General features: G+C 38.7%; 1 protein-coding gene across 2 annotated transcripts in view; it reads left to right on the forward strand.

Annotated features, from left to right (window-relative positions):
- The first annotated feature begins 2,700 nt into the window (after nucleotides 1–2,700).
- DDX10 (DEAD-box helicase 10) overlaps nucleotides 2,701–17,819 on the forward strand; it is a 288,326-nt gene continuing 273,207 nt past the window's right edge. Inside the window, exons 1-2 of one of the 2 annotated variants that reach the window (XM_019624111.1) lie at nucleotides 2,701–3,044; nucleotides 11,574–11,634. In XM_019624111.1, the coding sequence (XP_019479656.1) occupies nucleotides 2,859–3,044; nucleotides 11,574–11,634 (247 nt within the window). In that variant the 5' untranslated portion in view covers nucleotides 2,701–2,858. The remainder of the gene's footprint in view (nucleotides 3,045–11,573; nucleotides 11,635–17,819) is intronic. The other variant, XM_019624110.1, reaches the window with a different exon arrangement.

Genomic DNA, 17,819 nt, shown 5'->3' on the forward strand with positions numbered 1-17,819 from the left:
TCTTGGGTTTTTCTGGATAAATACCTAAGAGTGGAATTGCTGGGTCATAAGGTAGTTCCATTTCCAGTTTTTTGAGATACCTCCATACTGATTTCCAAAATGGCTGCACCAATCTGTAATTCACCAACAGTGCACCAGGGTTCTTAAGGACAGCTTTTAAAACAAGGTCATAAGGCTTCCTAATTTTCCTAGGGCATACTTTTCTAGCTATCTTCTGGCCTATGTCTGGCACCTGGATCCTTGATTGATTTTTTTATCCATTCTGGATTAAAAAAAAAATATGAAAAGCAAAAAAACAGACAAACAAACAAAAAAGCCCCCCCCCAAAAAAAAGAAAAAAAAAGAAAGAGTAAACTATGAGTATATGTAACTATTGATGCTATGGAATAAAGATGATATTTAGAGGGTAACCTATAAAAACAAATAATTAACACTATTGCAGATGCATTGAATAAAACCCTTTGAGGGGCAGCTGGATGGCTCAGTTGGTTATAGCACATGCTCTTAACAACAAGGTTGCCGGTTTGATTCCCGCATGGGATGGTGGGCTGCGCCCCCTGCAACTTGATTGAAAATGGGGACTGAACTTGGAGCTGAGCTGCAACCTTCACAACTAGATTGAAGGACAATGACTTGACTTGGAGCTGATGGGTCCTGGAAAAAACACACTGTTACCCAATAAAAAAATTAAAAACAAACGAACAAACAAAAACAAGATGCCTTCTACAGAATCAGGTGTTGAATGATCTATAAAAAACCCCCAACCCTTTGAATCACTTGAATAATGCTATGCTTAATACTGCTCAGTTATTTTAGTAACAATTTCCATAGATCCCATGCAGAAGAGATAATTATTGTGAATTTGCGGATTTCTAAAATCCTATACTTCTACATGTGAACATAGAATTTACTCAGCAGATGACATGTACTAACTGGGGAACAATCTCATTGATCTACATATTTAGTAGACTATTTATAAATACAGAGCAGAAAACAAAATAACGTGAAGGGGAGAAATCTTTGTGATTTGAGATGATGCACCCCTTCTCTCATTACATCATGATAACATGTTGGCCACCATCTTGATCAATTACTTCCCTGCAAAACAAAAGCAATAAAAGATTTGCTGAAGACTGAGTTCAAACCAAAGTTTGAGATGCTACAGTTTGAGGTGCAGATGTTATGGCAAGTTGAAAATTATCTCACCTCAAGAAAGAAAAGTATTTTCTTGCCCATAGGTTGATAACTGGGAAACTTAAGTTCAGTTCTAAAAATAATATACACTATCTAATATATTATTATTATTATTATTATTATTATTATTATTAATTGGGAGGTCAGAGATATGACAGTGCCACAATATTGTATATGAAAACATAATACATTTTGACAGGCAGATTCTCAAAATGTAATTCTAGAGCATTCTATATCCGTTGTACATTCTTTAAACCTAATGGTGAAAAACACAGCAAAAATCTTTTTTTTTACACTACTGAAAATTTTATATCATTCAAGACTTGTAAGCTATCTTTCATTTTGTTGAAACATGGAAGGGCATTGAAACAAACATTTACTTAATTTTGAATTCGTTATAAAATATATGATGTGAAAGTCCAGTTGAGGCTATCCTGCCGCTAAGACTCAATTAGAGGCAATAAGCAATGTTCTCTTTTATAAATTGATATTTTAAACGATAAGTTATCTAAAGGTTAGGATGCTAGCCAAAGGTATACTTTTGACAACATCTATGTTTAAATGTATTTTCTCAGTACTAATCTGGCACGACTCTTTTGGTGTGGACATTTTATATTTTAAACCATTTTTATCGAAAAAATATACTTATAGAAAACTACATAAAGAGTAGAGCCTAATGAAGTATTATTAGGCAAACATTCTTGTAACTACCACCTAGGTCAAGAAATATAATAGAACTGTGTGCCTGCTATTCCCATCATGCATTGAGCTCTTCTTTCTTTTTTTAGCATCTCAAGACATGCCAGGCTCATCCTGTGCTTTCGCTGCCCTATCCCTGGAATCTCCAAGAAATAGCTGTAAATACAAAGAGCTCTGGTTCATTTGATTGAAAGAAAAAATAGTATTTACAAACCGAAATCTGGGTGACAATTGTGGTCATCATTACTGGAGTATCGCTGTTTGTAGGCTTTCTCAAAGAAGTTAATCTTTTAGAAAAAAGTTTTAAAATCCTGAAAAAACATAACAGGTTTTTCAGAGTTTTAGAGACATAGGTAATTTGGAGAATTATGATGATAAACAACCACAACTATGGAAAAACTTACAGTAGAAACTGATGAATAGTATTAAATGGGATATCAATGTATGAGGAACTAATATTTCCCTCCTAAATTTTAGTATGGACCCTACCCACACTTAAGTTTTGCCTTTATTTGTAGTGGTTACCAGGCACACTTCCAAATCTTTTTTAGCCCTTTAGGATTAAAAGGGCTATTTGTGAACAGTCCTCAAGTGTTAACTAGTTCTTACATCACCATAGTAACAACAACCAACGCGCATGCACTCATTTAAAGAACCGAAGTGCTCTAGAAGGCACTCAACCCCGCCCTTTTCTTCAGATCGCTCCGCCTCCATATCCCCGGGACTCCTCCGCTACGCCCTGCGGGATCCAAGTCACCAATCACCGCCCCCGTTTTCCTTGCCGTCACTGGCGCGTGCCCCGGGTTCAAAAGCTCGGGGGGCGGGCTTCTGATTTCGCGCACGCGCAGTAGTCCTTTTGCCCCACGCTGGTTCCGCGTCTTCTCAGAGCCTTTCCTCCGCCTGGCCTGAAGCGTCTCGTGTCTTGTGCGATCTAGGCTGACGCCGCCACCACCGCCGCCGCCGCGATGGGCAAAACTACCGACTCTCCGGGTCGGGAACCCCGGCCGGATCCGGTGCGGAGCTTCAATCGCTGGAAGAAGAAACACAGCCATAAGCAGAGCCAAAAGAAGCAGTTGAGGAAGCAGCTGAAGAAGCCGGAGTGGCAGGTCGAGCGCGAGGTTATCAGCCGCCTCATGCAGAACTACGAGAAGGTGAGGCCCGGGCTGGGGAGGGGGCGCAGGCCAGCGGCTGATGCGCGTGGGTGGGCCGGCAGCTGCGTGTCACTGCGGCGATAAGCTAAAGTGGGAGGAGGCCGACCGGTCACTGGGGACCCAGCTTAGGGAGTCAGCAGTCCATCGGGCTGGAGAAGGGAATGAGTTGAGAGGTGCCACTGGGGGGCCCTGTTGAAGCCCTACAGGTGGTAAGCTGGGTGCCCCAACGCAGGCCTCTTGCTCATTCTGGCCGCTTTTCTCACCACACTGTTGATAAAATGATGGAAAGGCAGTGGTACTTAAGGGTAGGGAGATGAATGTTGTAAGTTACAGTAATACACGTAATGATACAATCATAATGACACCTGCATTTTAAGCCACTCACCATATGCTTTGCCTTAATGATTTGATTTGATCAGAGATATGGGTCTTATTCCCATTTTACAGATGAGAAGAACCGTTGAGGCTCCTCCAAGATGATAAGATACTTGTCCTAAGCTCTTCCACTTGGGTGGTGTGGAATTGGAACCTAGGCCTATGTCTTTCTAATTCCAAAGCCTTTGCTTTTAATCATTATGCCAGGCTTGCATGCCTTAAAGTTGTGCATCTTCCTTCCTGTGCCCGTATCATTCTCTCGAGTGGCTTCATGTCCCCATTCCAAGCATTGGCGTTGTTTCTAGTACCTACCATCCCACGTTATAGCTGATGTTCCTAGATGAGTTTCCCTGTAGTTATCATTTTGACCTCTTGCCTTCTTTCCCCCTCAGGCTCCTTGGCCCTGTCAGTGCACCTTCCACTAATGCCCATGTCTGTTGACCTTCACCCACCTCATCAGCCTCTCAGTGATTTGTCCCCTTCTAGTGCAGTGCATGCAGGGATTTTACATGTGGGACATTTCTGGGATTAGTATCACCATGTGTTCTGCTGATACAGTTTTCTTTTAAACCCTTAGTTCAACAGTAAGTTTCGATAGAGCTTAGAGTTTGTTTTGGGCTTCTGAGTTAAGGTGATGATGATCTAATCCTGGCTTTTGCTCACCTGACTTTGGGCAAGTTACTTACTGGGTCAGCTTCCTTTTTTTTTGGTCTTTAAAACGCATGATAATGTCTACTTTACAAATTGTTGTGGGGAGTTATAATAGTAAGAATGCATGTAAAGCGTTCTACACAATGTCTGACACATAAATAGTCCATATATGAGCTGCTATGTATTATTACTATTATGGCTATATACACAGAACCTCAAAAAGCATTGTAAAATAACTTATTATAGATTGCATTTTTGACTTCATTAGAGACTAGAATTGTTGGGGGTGGGGGGGTATAGCCGCAGCCCTTGCTGCTTCTCACTGTATTCTCTTTCCTGGCGTAATCTCAAGGTTTATTCTTGTGGATCAATGATTCCTTCTGTTTGTATTCTACATAGAGCTCTTCTGAGTTCATATCTTTTTTTTCCTGACTGTGTTGTATGTCTTTACCTGTGTCATAAGATACCTTAAATGCCACAAGTCCAAAACTGAGCTCATTATCTTTTCCTTCTAAGTTTGCAGTCCTGTGTATTAGTTCCTTATTGCCATTGTGACAAATTACAACAAACTCAGTGGCTTAAAACAACAGAAATTTATTCTCTCACAGAAGTCAGAAGTCTGAAATCAGTTTACTGGGCTGAAATCAAGGTGTTAGCAGGGCCACTCTCCCTCTGGATGCTGTAGGAAAAACCGTTTCCTGCCTCTTCCAGCTCCTGGTAGCTGCTTGGGTTCCTTGGCTTATGGCTTCATCACTCCAATCTCTGCCTCCTTCTCCTTTTCTGCGTCAAATCTACTGCCTTTAAAAAATAAGTACACTTCTGAATGCATTTGGGGCCCACCTAGATAATCGAGGATAATCTTTCCATCTCAAGATTATTAATCACATGTGCAAAGTCTCCTTTGCCATATAAAGTAACGTTCACAGTTCTGGGGGTTAAGATATGGACATATTTGGAGACTTTTATTTAGCTTACTACATCCTAGCTCACCATCTAAGCAGACTGCTGAGCTAGAAACCTAGGAGTAATCCTGGAGACTTCCTTCTTACCACTCTTAACGTCTGAAATCAGTCACACTGGTGATCTGTTGTTCTTAACCCTCCATCGGGCGCAATGCAAAAGTTACGAGTTCGGGTGCAATGCATCTACTAAAAGTGTGTATGACATTTATATATTTAAATTGAAAATGAATGAAAATAAAGATGCTGCTATGAAATACGTCTTGACTGTACTAAGTCATAAACATGACTGGTGATAGGTTACAGTAGAGGGGGAAGATACGGAAACGATGAGTCAGGATATTTAAGTTAACTGTTAGATATTTGAAAATTTGTGTGCAACGAATCTGTGAGATCAGTTGTGTCCGACGGAGGGTTAAATTTCTGAAATGCTCCTCCATCCCCAGTACTGTGCCTTAGTTTAAGCCCCATCATCCCTTGCCTGGATTACTACAGTAGCTATTGTTTATAATAGGGGTCAGCAACCCTTTTCTGTAAAGGACTAGATAGTAAATGGTTTCAGCTTTGCAGATCAGAAGGGTGGAACTACTCAGCTCTGACACTGTAACACAAAAGTTACCATAGAAATACTTAAACAGATGAATATACTAGTTGTGTTCTAGCAAAACTTCAGTTAATAAAACAAGTGGCTGATGGGATTTGCCCATTAGACCTTATCCCCCTCTAATCTATGCTTCTTATTGCTGCTAGAATGATTCTTTCCAAGACAAAAATCCAATCCCAAACACCTGATTAAAACCTTTCCTTGGTTCCCAATTACTTTCAGGGAAATGGTCAAGTACTTTAATGTGTCAACATGCTCCAGTCCAGTAAAAGTGTAAGTTACTTGTGGTTTGGTAGACTTGGTTTAAATCTCAATCAGTTTGGGTATTGACTAGTTGCGTTTCTTAATGTTCCTGAGTTTGTTTCTTCGTTCAATAGAGATTATTAACCATCCAGAGTGTTGTAAGGCTCATTGAGATATGTATGTAAACCAAGCGGCCTTTCAAAGGCATATGTAGAAGAACAACTTGTAGTTTTGTGAATTGTCCATGCTCCTTGATGCTTCTTACCCTGATACTTGATGTTCCCACTGCAGGGAGCATCCCCATTCTTCCACCCTAGGGACACCTGCTTGTCCTTCTCTTCCTATCATCCCCAGGTGGAGTTGGGGCTACTATCTGTCTGTAGCATTTTGTATACACCTTTATTATAGCATTTATCACCAGACTGTGATGATTGGCTTCTTTAACTTCTTTGTTAACTCTCCCACTAGACCATAAACCTCTGGAAGTCGAAGACCACTGATATGCTCACCATTGCTCTGCCCAGAGACTAGTTGCACAGTGCTTGTCCTTGAGTGGGCGCTTAGTTGGTGTTTAGCTGTGTGGTGCACAATGACCTATTCCAGATGGCTGTATTTTAGTTGATAACATTGTTCCAATTTTTTTGGTCTCTTGTTTTAAATTACTAACGTTTACCAAGTATTTATACATATTGACTTAGCATATCTTCAACAGAGAACTCTATGAGATTGTTCCTATTACATAGGTGAGGAAACTTTTTTTTGTCTTTTAATTCAATTTTGTTTAAATAACCAAGCATTGAAACAGGTGAGGTAAGGCACAGCAAGGTTAAATAATTTGTGCAAGGTTAAACTAAGTGAAAAAGCTAGTAAGTGAAAAGTTCTAACCCAGGTAGTCTACATCTTATGCCACAGCTCCAAAGCACTACGCTTTACTGCGTTGCAGTGCTCAGATGTTTAAATCTCAATCTTTTCACTAAGTTGAAGGAGCAGTTTTTCCTCCTTAGGATTGTGTTGTTTTATTTTTTTAAATCATAGAAATATTTTCTTAAGACCTTGTCAAGAAATAAATGCAGTGTGAAATAAATTGCCAGGGCTAACAATACTAGAATACGTCAAAGCAGATTTGTTACTCTCTGGGTAACTGAGGGGCAGACCCTCACTGTATGGCTCCTCAGATGATAGCATTTATGCATAAAACTTTCATTATAGCACTGCAGTACACAGTTGGTGCTCAGTAGTCTCACTGGTGACATACTGAACAATTTGGTTCGGAAACGCTTTAAAACAATTTGACAGGTACTTGTTGAGGCCTACATAAAAAAGGTGGGAAAAAAATCCATGTTTGCGTCCCTAGGGAGATGGGGTGGGCTTGATACATTTTGACAAACGTAGTAATAAATACGTACAGTGCTATGGAGTTAGAGGATGGTGTAATTAGGGGGGAAAGGTTGAGTTATCTGGTACAGCGTTCTTTCTGGCCAGATGAATTAAAAAAACGTTTTTCTTTTGGGGACGCTATCCTTCCTCCTGGTGGTTGCAGCCTCAGGCCTGGCTTGTGGAACTGAATGTGGGTTGGATTTCAGCCCCGCACCTCAGCCTTACCAGATGCCTTGGTGTAGTGCACAAACTGTCCTGTGGTTTGTGGTAGCCCTGAGTGGAGCTAGCTCTTGAATGATGTATTCTCCAGATAGAAAAGATTGGCAAGGACATTGTAGGTGGAGGGAGTAACATGAAGAAATACAGAAAGATTTAAAAATACATGGTGTTCTTTGATGGGGGGAAGCATACCTTAGAGAGTGGTATGTGTTCCTGAACTGGGTTCAGATGAGGTTGGAGAAGAGGGTTGGAGGTGGTCTGTGAATAGTTTGGGAGGCTGTAGTATGTAGAATAATGGTCTCAAGATGTCCAAACCCTAATGTCTAGAACCTATGAATAAGTTACATGGCATGGGGTAATTAAGGTTGCCAATAAGCTGACCTTAAAATAGGGTGATTGATCTAGGTTATTCAGCTCAGCCTAATGTGATCAATCATCTAAGGGCCCTTAAATGAGGAGGGAGGCAGAAGAGTCAGTGCCAGAGTGCTGTAAAGTGAGAGAGACTTGTCCATCCATTGCTGGCTGGCTTTGATGATGGAAGGGGCCCATAAGCCAAGCAATGTGGGCAGCCTCTAGAAGCTTGAAAAAGCAAGGAAATAGATTCTGTCCTAGAGTCACCAGTAAAAATGCATCCCTGCCAACACCTTGAGTTTGGCTGAGTTAGACACATTTTGGACTTCTGACTTTCATAACTGTAAGCTAATAAATTTATGTTGGTTTAAGCCATTGTTTGTGGTATTTTGTTACAGCAACAATAGGAAATTTATATATGGAGGCCGTGCTCAGAAACATTATTTGGAAACAGTGGGGAGTCTCTGAGGGGACAGTTAAAGAACATATCCAAGCTATAAATGGTCGGGAGGCCAAGAGAACAGGTAGGAGACTATTAATATAGTCTAAGTCTTGGGTTCTCTGAGTGGCAGATGCCTTGATGGGATTAAGTGAATGGGAGATTTATTGGGGGAAAATGTCAGAAGATCAAGGAGAGGGAACAGAAATAGGGAGGGAAAGGAGAGAAGAAGGAAGGAGGAGCAGGTAAGAAGAGTCAGGCCAAAGCACAGTTCTAAGAACGCTTTAGCTGATGGGGTGTCTTTGAGCCAAAGTTGCCCATTCGGGGAATCCCCCGTCCTGCTGGAATGGGCCTGCGGTCCTACTGCTGCCATGTTCAGTTATTGGGAGCAGGCCAGGGAAGCATGGTGTTTTCAGTGGTGGATCCATGGAATGACTGTTGACATTGTCAGTCAGCTGTACTCCCTGGGAGAGCTGGGTGATGTGTTTCTAAGGTCGCCATGTGGGAGGTCAGTTCTGGAGGGACTGATGGAGAGTTGGGGACTGAAGTATTGAGAGATGTTGAACTATTTGTTTTAGTTCAGCTGTTTTCACCATTGATGAAGGACTCAAACTCTGCATTTAGATTTTTATTGTAATCAGTTGTGCTGTATAGGCACTGCATTCTAATCTGAGTTTCTTTCTTTTTTGTCATAATCAGAATTTTGGCTGGTATAATTTGAGACAGATTACTTCTCTTGATTGCAATAGGTGGAGCATTCTAGAAGGTTTTTATACTTTTTTTCTCCTGCTTTGGTATGCAAAAGCACTATTCACTTTTGTGAGAAAGAAGAGGTACCTTGGAGACATGGCAGGTTCAGTTCCAGATCACCGCAATAAAGTGAGTTGTAATTTTTTTTGCTGGTGGAGGGTCTTACCTTCAATTTCTTAAAAACACAACATCTATAAAATGCAATAAAATGAAGTGCAATAAGATGACGTATGCCTGTGATAGGAGAGTGGTTAAGTGATATCCATCCTGTTCTCCACTCTGCCTCCTCTAGCTTTTCCACCACTGTTGGGTTCTTAACAGGTCCCATCACTGAAACATCTGTTCTTTGATTTTAGAAGAATGCTACAGATTTTAGAGGGTGTGTGAAGGTTGGGAAGATAGGAGTGGTTTTTCTAAGAAAAGAAAGGGATGAAGAGAATGGGAAAGAGAGTGTTATCTTGTTTGTAGGAACCATAGCAATTTTCTGTGGTTTCTAAGTATTTTTTGGAATATAATTGAGAGTCTTCTGAAACTAGGTCAGTTTTTCCTGTAAAGGGGCCAGATAGTCAATACAGGCATACCTTGTTTTATTGCATTTTGCTTTATTACACTTAACAGGTGTTGCATTTTTTACAAATTGAAGACAAGACCCTCCACCAGCAAAAAGATTATGACTAGCTTTTTGTAATACAGTAAAACCTTGGATTGCGAGTAACTTGGTTTGCGAGTGTTCCATAAGACAAGCAAACATTTCTAATACATTTTAACTTGGCAAACGAGCAATGTCTTGCAATACGAGTAGTTTGTTTCCGGAACGAATTATGCTCACAAACCAAGGTACTAATGTACTTGTTTTATTGCTGTGTTTTGGAACTGAACCTGCAGTATCTTCGAGGTACGCCTATGTTAGGCTTTGTGGGCCGTACAGTCTCTGTCACAACTACATAAGTAATATGTAAATGTCTCTCTGCTTCTGTCACAACTATATATAAACAATATGTAAATGAATGGTTGTAGCTGTGCTCTAGTTAAACTGTATTTATAAAAATAGGCACCAAATTGGATTGGACCTGTAGGCATAGTTTATTGACCTCCATTCTAGAGCATCAGTGGAATAAAAATTTCCTTTGGTTCTTTGGTGACTTCTTTCTAAGACTGTGGTGTATAGCTTTACGTTATAATGGCTCATAGAATGCTGGAATAGTTTTATTCTTCTAGACTCTCCCTCTAGGAGGTTAACAGACTTTAGAAAGATGGACGGTATTTCATTGGAATAGCCCACTTTGCATATGCTTTGTCTCTGATGTGGATTGAAGAGTGTGTTGCCTGTCTGGCTGTTTTTATAAGCATTCCATTAGCTGTGAAAATAGCTTTTAGCTGGTAATAGCTCAAGTGAGAGGATGGACTGCACCTAATTTTAATGTCCTGTTTGGGAGATTACCTTCCAAATGAGGTAATTTTCTCCTTCTGATGCTAGTATACTGATTCTGCTGCCTCTCCAATGTTATCTGGAATAATTTGTAGGGATTAAGGCAATGTTTTAATATTTGTGTTTTCAGCCTTTGAGTCCAGAAAATAACCCTGTCTGGGCTACATTAAGAGTCCTGGGAAAGAAGATGTGTAAACTGTAAAATGAAATACAAGCTGTCATCCTTTACTGCCTGGAGTGTAATTTAAATAAATGAACCTTAGGAATGCAACTTTCCCCTTTTGTGAATCATGAATAATTGGGCAGCCTATTCCCAGATCTGAATAGTAGGTTTAGCTTTTAGCATCCGTAATAAAATAATTCTCCTGAGCAGCCAAAATGAAATTCAGAAAATTGGGTTGATGGTTGATGCTAATGAAGAGCATCAGTAATGCATATTTAGATAATGTAAAGTGGAGGACAAAATGTTACTTATTGTGGCTTCAGAGTGTGACAGAGACATTCCCCTAGTTATTATTAAATAATACCCCTCCTTCAGTGTACTTCTAAATGCATAGCCGTCAGGTTGGATTTCACATGCCACTGGTTTATGGTTAAAATTTTGAAAGGTTTGTGCTAACAAGATATATTTCTCTAACTAATTCCAATTCTCCAACGTGTAAATAAAACTATTATTATTATGGTCTGTGGCTTGTAGTAATTTTGTCCCTTATTTCTTAAACTGATATAAAAGATGGGCTGAAGGTAAGTTTTCTTCCTAAAATTGACGTGGTGATGACTTATTGTGTTAACATTTTAGAGATGAAGAATGTTCAAGGTAGTAGTCTGTGTTGAATGAAAGGAGGTTTTTCTTTTTTTCCTTTTGAAATGGTTACAAACAAAAGCGAGCTCTTAACCAACTGAGCCACTCGGCCGGCCCTATATATTTTTTATAACAACTTCCTCAAGGCATATTTCCTTTCAGATGGAATGATGGTTTTCAATTAGAAGTGATGGTTGAATTCAATTCTGCAGTACCAAAGGAGAGCTAGGCTGCACACTGTAGGAAAAAAAATAGTTTTGTTGTAAAACAAATCAGTTATATAGTACGTTTTTTTGGTCTTACCTGACATAGTCCCCTTTTTCTTTTCAGATAAATGTAAATGAAATTACAAGATTTTCAGATTTCCCCTTGTCTAAAAAAACATTGAAAGGTAGGTAAATGTTGGATTTCTTGATGCTTTTTATAAATGGAAAAAGATTTACAAACAGTTTTACCTGAAAAATCTTATTTTGGCAAATACTTTTGATACCATAAAAACTTACAGTAAGAAACTATTAAGCATTATGGTGGTATGAGAGGACCTCCAGGTCTCTCCCCTTGAAGTTACAACAAGTTGCACAGCTATAATTCAACAGAGGAGTCCCTGCTGAACACACAAACACATCTGCGAGATCTGCGCATTAAGACATCTGAAGGTGGGCTGATGGAAGTAAACAGGGATGATGGGATGGGGGTAAGAACAGAGACAGAAGCCACATGTATTCTGAGGCTCCCTGCCATCCCAGTGCAGATTCAATAGCAGTAAAGAGAATGCATCCCCACAGGGCAAACTGGAAGGACAGAGACAGCAATCAGTCTTGGGCGATTGGCACATATTGAGGCTGGGCCCAGGGTTGGCAGAGAAGTGGTACAAAGGATTGCAGTGTTCTATAGCCCGCCACCACCAGACAAAGGATTCTGCAGATGTGGGAATCTGCCCACCCCATCCCCCTGTGGCCCGCCTGGAAGTAAAACCCTTACTCAGCAGATCACCAAAGGGCTGGAAAACACTTTCCAGCTTAAGTGGTGTGTACTTATTGCAGCTAAACCCACTGGATAGAACGGAGCTGAGAATGTGTGAACCTGCTTCTCCCCACCTCTCCCGCCATGGTGGTGCAGTCTGGTAGAGGCAGCTGGATCAACTCAGACAGAGTGGCTGTGCCTGCGACTTCTGGCTACAGGAAGGTGGTACCAAGGAGACCCATAGCCTGCCACATCTAGTCCTGATCAGTGGTACCTCAAGACGAGGTTACTGGGTTGGAAAGCGGACGCCCACCTCCTGGGGAATATGGGGCATTTTCTGCTGCTGAGGCGACACCATTCTATAGAGACGCTGGAAGCCCCAGTAGTACATGTAAAAGAAAATAAAAACTTCTGTTTCAACACCATTTACTGGAAAACAAAAGAAAGACCTCTATTTAGCAATCTGCTAAACAGTGAAATGTAAAATATTTTAAAAAGAAAAAAAGATTTCATTTTCACAAATGCCCAGGCAGAGAAATAGCCCATCAAGCACCATGAATAACCAAGGTAACAAGGGAAATCAGAAAGAAAATGAAAAATCTCCAGAAAATAAACTTAAAGACATGGAAAGCTGTGATTTAAATGACAGAGACTTCAAGATTACAGCTCTGAAAAAATTCAGTGAGATACAAGAAAACTCAGAAAAGCAATTCAGTGAGCTCAGAAATAAAATTAACAAAAGGAGTACTTTAACCAAAGAGATTGAAATTATTAAAAAGAGCTAAACAGAAATTTTGGAGCTGAAGAACTCAATAAATGAGATGAAGAATGAACTAGCAAGCTTAGGAAATAAAGCAGACCTGATGGGTGTAAGAATAAGTGATAGTGAAGATAGAAATTGAGACATGACTCAGGTGGAATAAGAGAGAATCTAGAGAAAGAAAAAAATGAAAACTCTATATAAGAACTATCTGACTCCATTAGAAAGAGCAATATGAGAAAAATGGGCATAACAGAAGAGAGGGAGAAGGGAACAGAATCCAAAAAAGCCTTCTCCAAGGCACATTATGTTAAAGCTGTCAAAATGTAATGAGAAAGAATTCTCAAGTAACCTAGGGAAAAGAAGATGGTAACCTATAAAAGAAACCCCATTAGATTATCATCGGATATTTGAGCAGAAACCCTACAAGCTATGAAGGAGAAATAAAGACTTTTACAGACATACAGAAGCTGAGGGAATGTATCACCACTGTACATGCATTACAAGAAATGCTAAAAGGTGCTCTTCTACCTGAAACAAAAAGACAAAAGGATATAAAACTGTAAGGATATAAAATAGAAACAGGAAATTGCAATCCTTGTTCAGAATAGAGTATTACATGCTTAAATGTAACGTAAAGGTTAAAGGGGGTAAAAGCATTTGGAAAAAAAGACAGTAGCTACTGCAATTTGGAAATGAACACACAACATAAAATGGGATAATTTGTGACAACAAAAACATAAAAGTGGAGAGGGGAAAGGATTGAACTTGCATAAGTGAATGGAGGTAAGATGCAATCAGAAGAAAAAGGACTACCTTTATATATGAAATTTTCTTTTGCATAAACCTAATGGTAACCAGAAAAAAAAATTATAGAGACACATAACATAAAAAAAAGAGGAAATGGGAAAAAAATCACAGAATACCAACAAATTAAAATAACAGACAGAAACACAAGGAAAAAGAAATAATGACAACACAGTTACCAGAAAACAAAAGATAAAATGGCTATGGGAAATCGTCATATATCAATAATCACCCTAATTATAAATAGACTGAACTTACTAATTAAAAGGCACAGAATAGTGGGATGGATCAAAAAACTAAACCAAACTATATGCTGCCATTGGGAGACACATCTCAGCTGCAAAGACAAATATAGACTCAAAGTGAAGGGGTGGAAAATGATACTCTAAGCAAATGGCATCCTTAGAAAAGTGGGTGTTTTCGTACTTACATCAGACAAAATAGATTTGAAGATAAAAAAGGTAACAGATAAAAGATGGTCATTTCATAATGACAAAGGTGACAATACATATAGAAGACATAACACTTATTAATATATATGCACCAGCCTTGGAGTGCCAAAGTATATAAACCAACTGCTAACAGAACTAAAGGGAGAAACTGACAAAAATACAATTATAGTAGGAGGCCTAAGTAGCCCATTGACAGCAATGAATAGATCATCCAAACAGAAAATCAATAAGGAAATACTGGACTTAAATGACACATTAGAGCAAATGGACATAATTGATATTTACAAAGGTTTTCATTCCAGAACACTAGAATATACGTTCTTTTCTAGTGCACATGGAACATTATCAAGGATAGACCATAAGTTGGGGCACAAAACTAGCTCAACAAATATAAGATTGAAATCATACCAAGCATATTACCTGACCCCAGTGCTTTGAAATTGGAAATCAACTGCAGAAAGAAAGCTGGAAAGCCAAGTATATGGAGATTAAACAACATGTAACTAAACAATGACTAGGTCATAGAAGAAATAAGAGATAAGAAATACATAGAGACAAATGAGAATGACAATACGGCATATCAAAGTTTTTGGGATGCAGCAAAAGTAATAAGGGAGTTACAGGACTACATCAAGAAACAAGAAAAATCTCAAATAACCTAAAATTTCACCTTAAAGAACTAGAAAAAGAAGAGCAAATGAAACCCAAAGTCAGTAGAAAGAAGGAAATAATAAAAATTAGAGCAGGGTTAAATGAAATAGAGAATAAAAGGACAATAAAAAAAATTAATGCAACAAAGAGCTGGTTCTTTGAAAAGATTAATAAAATTAACAAATCTCTGCCTAGACTCACTAAGGAAAAAGAGAAGACCCAAAGGAAATCAGAAATGAAAGAGGAGGAAGTTCCAGTGGACACTACAGAAATACAAAGAACTGTATAAAAATACTATGAAAAGCTATATGCCACCAAATTTGATAACCTAGAAGAAATGGACAAGTGCTTAGAAATATATTGGAATGTCGGAAAAGTCATGACGCATTTTTGCAACAAAAAACAGAAAAAATACGTCATGACTTTTCCGACAACCCAATGTAACCTTCCTAGACTGAGTCATGAAGAACTGGAAAATCTAAATAGATCAATTAGCAATGAGGAAATTGAAACAGTTATCAAAAACCTCCCCAAAGGTAAGTCCAGGAACAGATGTCTTCACTAGTGAATTCTGCCAAACATTCAAAGAAGACGATACCTGTCCTTCTCAAAAAACTGAAAAAAGGCAGTGCTTCCTAATTCATTTTATGAGACCAACATTACCTTGATACTAAAACCAGCAAGGACAACACAAAAAGAAAATTAGAGACCAATATCTCTGAACATAGATGCAGAAGTCTTAAAGAAAATACTAGCAAATCGAATATAACACTACATTAAAAAGATAATACATTATGATCAAGTGGGGTTCATTCCAGGGGCACAAGGATGGATGATTCAATGTATGCAAATCGATCAATGTGATGCACCATATTCACAAACTAAAGGATAGAAATCACATCTCAATAGATGCGGAAAAGTGTTTGACAAGCTACAGCATTCATATATGATTAAAACAGTCAATAAAATGGGTTTAGAAGGAAAGTACTTCAACATAATAAAGGCCATATACAACAAACCCTCAGTTAATATCATACTCAGTGGGGGAAAACTGAAAGCTTATTCTCTAAGACCAGGGGCAAGACAAGAATGCCCACCCTCACTACTGTTATTCAACATGGTACTGGATGTCCTAGCCATAACAATCAAGCAAGAGAAGGAAATAAAAGGCATCCGTATTGGGAATGAAGAACTCAAATTGTCACTTTTTGCAAATGACATGATTCTTTATATAGAAAACCCTAGATTCCACCAACAAACTATTAGAAACAATAAACAGTAATACCTTGGTTTGCGAGCTTAATTTGTTCCAGAAACAAACTACTTGTATTGCAAGACATTGCTCGTTTACCACATTAAAATGCATTAGAAATGTTTGCTCATCTTGCGGAACACTTGCAAACCAAATTACTCGGAATCCAAGGTTTTACTATACCATAAAGTTGCAGGACACAAAATGTACAAAAATCCATTGTGTTCCTATATACTAACAATGAAATACCAGAAAAAGAAATGAAAAAAAAGTTGCATTTACAGTTGCAACAAAAACAAAATATCTGGGAATAAACTTAAAGGATGTGAAGGACCTATACATTAAAAACTACAAGATTTGTTCAAAGAAATAGAAGAAAACACAAAGAAATGGAAAGATATTCCATGTTTGTGGATTGGAAGAATCAACATAGTTAAAAATGGGCTTATTACCTAAAGCAATATACAGATTTAATGCAATGCCCATCAAATGGAACCACAAAAGACCCTGAGTAGCCAAAGCAATCCTGAAAAAAAACCCACAAAAAACAAAGCCCCTGACTTCAAATTATAGTACAAAGCTACAATAATCAAAACCATATGGTATGTCAGAAAAACAGACACACAGACCAATGGAATAGAATTGGGAGCCCAGAAATAACCCTCATGTACGTGGGCAACTAATTTTTGACAAAAGAGCCAAAAATATACAAGGGAAAAAGAAAACCTTTTCAACAAACAGTGTCAGGAAAATTGGATAGCCACATGTATAAGAATGAAACTAGACTTCTATTTGACACCATAAAAATTAAACTCAATACACATCAAAGACCTAAATGTAAAACCTGAAACAATAAAATAAAATACATAGATGAAAACAGGTACTAAACTTTTGGACCTTGGTCTCAGAGCATTTCATGAACTTGATCCCAAAAGGAAGGTAAATAAAAGCAAAAAAAAAAAAAGAATGGGGCTACATCAAACTAAAAAGCTTCTGCACAGCCAAAAGAAACCATTAACAAAACAAAAAGGCACCCAACGGAATGGGAGAAGATATTTGCAAACAATGCCTCCGGAAAGGGGCTAATTTCCAAAACATAAAGAACTCATATTATTCAACAAACAATCCTATTTTAAAAATGGGCAGAGGACCTGACCACTTTTCCCAAGAAGACAGACAAATGGCCAACAGATACATTAAAAGATGCTCAACTTCAGCTATGAAGGAAATGCAAATCAAAACCATAATGAGATAACACCTCACACCTGTTAGAATGGCTGTCATCAACAAGACAATTAATAACAAGTGTTGGAGAGGTTGTGGAGAAAAAGGAGCCCTCGTAGACTACCGGTGGGAATGTAAATTGGTACAGCCATTTTGGAAAACAGTATGGAGAGCCATAAAAAATTAAGAACAGAACTTATGACCAGCAATCCCTCTTCTGGATATTTACTGAAAAGTTTGAAAATATTCTTAAGGATATATGTACCCCTATGTTCATTGCAGCATTATACATGGTAGACAAGACAAGGGAAACAACCTAAGAGTCCTTCAATGATGGTCAGATAAAGAAGATGTGGTACATATATACAGTAGAATACTACTCCGCCACAAGAAAAGATGAAATACTGTCATTTACGACAACATGGATCTTGAGAGTATCATGCTAAGTGAAGTCAGTCAGATGGAAA

Source organism: Hipposideros armiger, unplaced genomic scaffold, assembly GCF_001890085.2.
Source record: "Hipposideros armiger isolate ML-2016 unplaced genomic scaffold, ASM189008v1 scaffold_580, whole genome shotgun sequence".
Taxonomy (NCBI): Eukaryota; Metazoa; Chordata; class Mammalia; order Chiroptera; family Hipposideridae; genus Hipposideros; species Hipposideros armiger.